This window comes from Morone saxatilis, unplaced genomic scaffold (genome assembly GCF_004916995.1).
Source record: "Morone saxatilis isolate NCDOM2014 unplaced genomic scaffold, NCSU_SB_2.0 Contig11, whole genome shotgun sequence".
NCBI lineage: Eukaryota > Metazoa > Chordata > Actinopteri > Moronidae > Morone > Morone saxatilis.
The window spans coordinates 17,114,829-17,118,870 of record NW_023339663.1 but is presented as its reverse complement, the minus strand read 5'-3'; the positions used below and the strand labels follow the sequence as shown (position 1 = coordinate 17,118,870).

Sequence of the window (4,042 nt, the reverse complement as noted above, 5' to 3'; positions counted from 1 at the left end):
TGGGGGCCAGAGTATTTATAGGAAGTAAGATTTTTTAAAAAGGTGTGTTCAGACTGGACAACCCGGACATTATCTGTAGGTGAGCCAGTGTGGCCAGTTTCAGTTTCCCCATGGAACGCTTCCAGGTTTGTTTTCACTCACGACCAAGATGGCTGCTCTTTTGGGCCCTGCTTGGGATCATTTGGTGAATTGTTTCAAACAGAGAAGATGGTAAACAGTAACACAGGGTGTGCTTGAGCAAAGAGCTGTCAAGGGAATAGGTTGACCTTATCGTGCTGCTCAGAATAGAGTCAACGGGGTAGCTCACAACATTAGTGTTATCACAACACAAGTGTTTCCCATCAAGGATATTTATTTTAGGAGAGTCTACAGGGGCAAGAGCCCAAACCTGACTCACTCACTAGATATTATAAGATGTTTGAATGAGTAGGGCTAATAAGGCATTCAAATGATGGTGGCACTAGTAAGATGTGCTTGTTCACACACAACACTCAGAACATTGATTAAGATTAGTCTAATTTGGTATTTACATAGGTTTTTAACAAGGCTCTGTAAATGCACTGTTGATTAAACGATGGAAAGCTTTGGGGACGAGCTGCTTGTATCTCACTGAATGTGCCTTGGGATTTAAGTAGGTCAGACTCCAGCTTGGCACACAGTGTCTGATACGGTCACTGTGCCAGTTTTGAATATTGATTTTTAAAGACGGCCAAGACAATGCAACTTGGTATTTTACTTCATTGCTCTCTTTCTGTGGCACATAATTGAGTTTCAGAATATTTCAGCGAGATTTGATGTTCTCTGTGAGCACGAGGTGCTTATCCTCCCCCAAGTGCACACACGCGTGATGGGGGAAGAGGGTAAAATAAACCACGTCTTAGGTAATTGGAAACGTAGGCCTGATGATGCTTTGCGACTTTATTTTCTCTTTGTCTGTCTCTTATCCTCTCTCCCTCTCTATTGGTTGCCTAGAGACCCACAGTAGGATGGAAATGGCAGGAAAAGGTCAGGCAAACCTCTGAGAAGTTAGTCATCTACTGTGTGGAGGTGTTGGTGGGTTTTCAGTGGATAGGGCCGGATGGCGTCCTCGAGCTCTCCACTACAACATGTTGTCTTGCCCTAACCCCTTTGTTGTGTGTGCTCGGGGTGACGGGTGGATGGATGTTAGTGGGGGCGCGAGTAGTTGTGACGTCATCAGGAAGAAGGGAGGAAAACGCATACAGGGATGGGAAGGGTGGTGTCTGTCAGTTGTTTTGGACACATAGTAACTTAAACTCACCCTATGCTAAAAGGATTGTTTATGGAAGATCACTAATGATGATGTTGCTTTGTTCTGTTTCTCTGCAGGTATGGCCTCACAAGTCTTGGTCTACCCACCACACGTTTATCAAACCCAGACAAGTGCCTTTAGCAGCGTGAAGAAACTCAAAGTTGAGCCCAGCAGCTGTGTGTACCATGAGAGGGCACACCCGCGGACTTATCTGAACAGCAGAACCCTTGGCATTGTGCACCCAACAAAACAAGCCCACTCGTTCGTGAGCCGAGACTTGGCAGCGGGCGCGAAAGTGCGTGGAGGACACGAGTACCCGGTGCAGACGGTGGTGGTGCGTGGCGTACAGAGACAGCAGCCTGGTAAAAGAGGAGGAGGAGGAGGAGGAGGAGGAGGAGGTCCAGGCCCAGCTGCGGCTCAGCGGCAACAGGACGCAGGGGTTGTCCACTCGCAGGGCAAGGAGCAGCAGCAAAGAGACACAGCAAGTGGGAGCAGTGGAGCAACAGGGGCAGGAGGAGGGGGAAGGGGAGAGGGCAGCAGTGGAGGAGGTGAGGGAGGTGGAGAGGAGGAGGGTGACAGAGAAGAGAAGTGCGGAGGTTTGAACTCAGCGGACAGCACTCAGCGATGTGGGCTGAAACGTAAGAGTGAGGAGTTGGATAACCGAGGGAGCGCCATGCAGATTGTGGAGGAACTGTCAATGTTGCCCGCCATGTTGCAAACAACGAATGTGGGGAACGCAGCCATGACTGCGCCTGCGGCCGTGGGGGCTGGAGGGGGCGCCGCAAAACAGGGCGTAGGGCCTGGGGGTGCAGCGGGTGGGACAGGAGGAGGGGATGGGGACTATCAGGTAGTACAGCATGAAGTTCTGTGTTCCATGAAGAATACTTACGAAGTGCTGGATTTCTTGGGACGTGGCACGTTTGGCCAGGTTGTGAAGTGCTGGAAGAGGGGCACAGGGGAGGTCGTGGCTGTGAAGATCCTGAAGAACCACCCTTCGTACGCGCGGCAGGGTCAGATCGAAGTCGGCATCCTGGCTCGTCTGAGCGGGGAGAACGCAGACGAGCACAACCTGGTGCGGGCCTTTGAATGCTTCCAGCACCGCAGCCACACCTGTCTGGTGTTTGAGATGCTCGAGCAGAACCTGTACGATTTCCTGAAGCAGAATAAATTCAGCCCGCTGCCCCTGAAAGTGATCCGACCTGTACTCCAGCAGGTAGCTACAGCTCTGAAGAAGCTGAAGAGCATGGGTCTGATTCATGCAGACCTCAAGCCAGAGAACATAATGCTGGTGGACCCAGTGAGGCAGCCCTATAGGGTGAAGGTGATAGACTTTGGTTCAGCTAGTCACGTGTCCAAAGCAGTGTGCTCCACGTACCTCCAGTCTCGGTACTATAGGTGAGTGCAAACAAGGAGAAGAAGATTTTTGACGATATTTAACAAAGCGTGTTTGAGTTCGGTGCAGTGCAGACTAATTTCAGTCTCTGTTGGTGTCCAGACCGCCCAAATCTAGGTTACAAAAATGTCCTTCCTCTAGCAAAACAAGGAAATGTCTCCCATACTGCACAACATCCTGTCTATTTAGGAGCCACATACCACAGAGTCTGAAAAAATGTGACCCTTACTCGCAGGCTACAGGCTGACTGAGTTCCCTACTGCCTGGGAAAGAAAACGTACTGCAAGACTTTAAAACAGTTAGACAAAAACTAAATGTTTAATTGACTGTGGTTGTATTTGCATTCAGGGTGGAGCCACTTTGGCCTTGGGAGTTGAAAGGATTTACAGAGATTATGTTATGACAGGAAAAAAAGAAAATAAGAAAATATTTGACACTGATCCAAAGTGTGAACAGTTCGATTAAGTCAAGAAGGCGGGGAGAGAAAATGCCATTCCAAACATAAGTATGTTGTTACAGGCTCTATGGCATGTCCACTACATAATGTTTATCCTAGAAGGACTCTGTGTTTCTGATGGTCTTGGATGTGCCTAGGAAAACCAGCACGACAAATTACCTTTGGCATTATGTTATGAGTGCTTTAGTTTGATCGGAAAAACAGGCCTGAAATGGTATCAGCTGTTGCGCAAGAGGCAGGAATGACCCAGTTCCCTGCTTGGTTTGTACCTTTCCCTGGTTTGCATAAAGACTGAGATGATAAGAAAATATAAAGTCATTTTGCTATTTTATGACAGAATTTACATGAAGGTTTGACTGCCTTTGAGGCATGCATGCATGTATTTTTGTGTATGTTTCAGAAATAGTAAATTGTTTTGTCACAGTAAATAGGCGTGGAGATGCACACAGTTGGTACAATCTTGGGGAAAAAATGTTGTTGAGCTGCTATGTTTTCTGGTCCCACACAGTTTAACTACACCTTGTGGCTGGACGGATGCTTCTTACCGCCCAGAGCTTGACATAGTTAATTCTAGCAACTAGGATTTTGATCTCATCATGGCAGTATATGCTCGGTGCACAGGTGGCATGACTAATGTTGTTAAATCATTTGAATTCAAACCTTGGCATCTGGTGTACACTCTGTTCATTAGAGGTAGTGATTCAACCAAGTCATCTCATAACTGACTCAGCTACAATGTCATTTCACTTCCTTGGACCTTTCCCAAGGCACAAAGAATAAACTGTGACAGTCAGGTATGCCAAGGTTTGCCCAGTGGCCTTACAGTTGCATACTGTATGTACAGGATACTTGCTACTCAGCTGAGCACGCCAAACCAGAAACGGGAAGCTTTCCGAGCAAGTGCGCCTCTACAGGCATCTGT

At 47.8% G+C, this 4,042-nt stretch overlaps 1 protein-coding gene across 2 annotated transcripts in view; it reads left to right on the top strand.

Annotated features, from left to right (window-relative positions):
* hipk3b (homeodomain interacting protein kinase 3b) overlaps positions 1 to 4,042 on the top strand; it is a 35,972-nt gene that overhangs the window by 5,022 nt on the left and 26,908 nt on the right. For both annotated transcript variants that reach the window (XM_035682569.1, XM_035682570.1), the window contains exon 2: positions 1,348 to 2,665. In XM_035682569.1, coding sequence (XP_035538462.1) covers positions 1,348 to 2,665 — 1,318 coding nt within the window. The remainder of the gene's footprint in view (positions 1 to 1,347; positions 2,666 to 4,042) is intronic.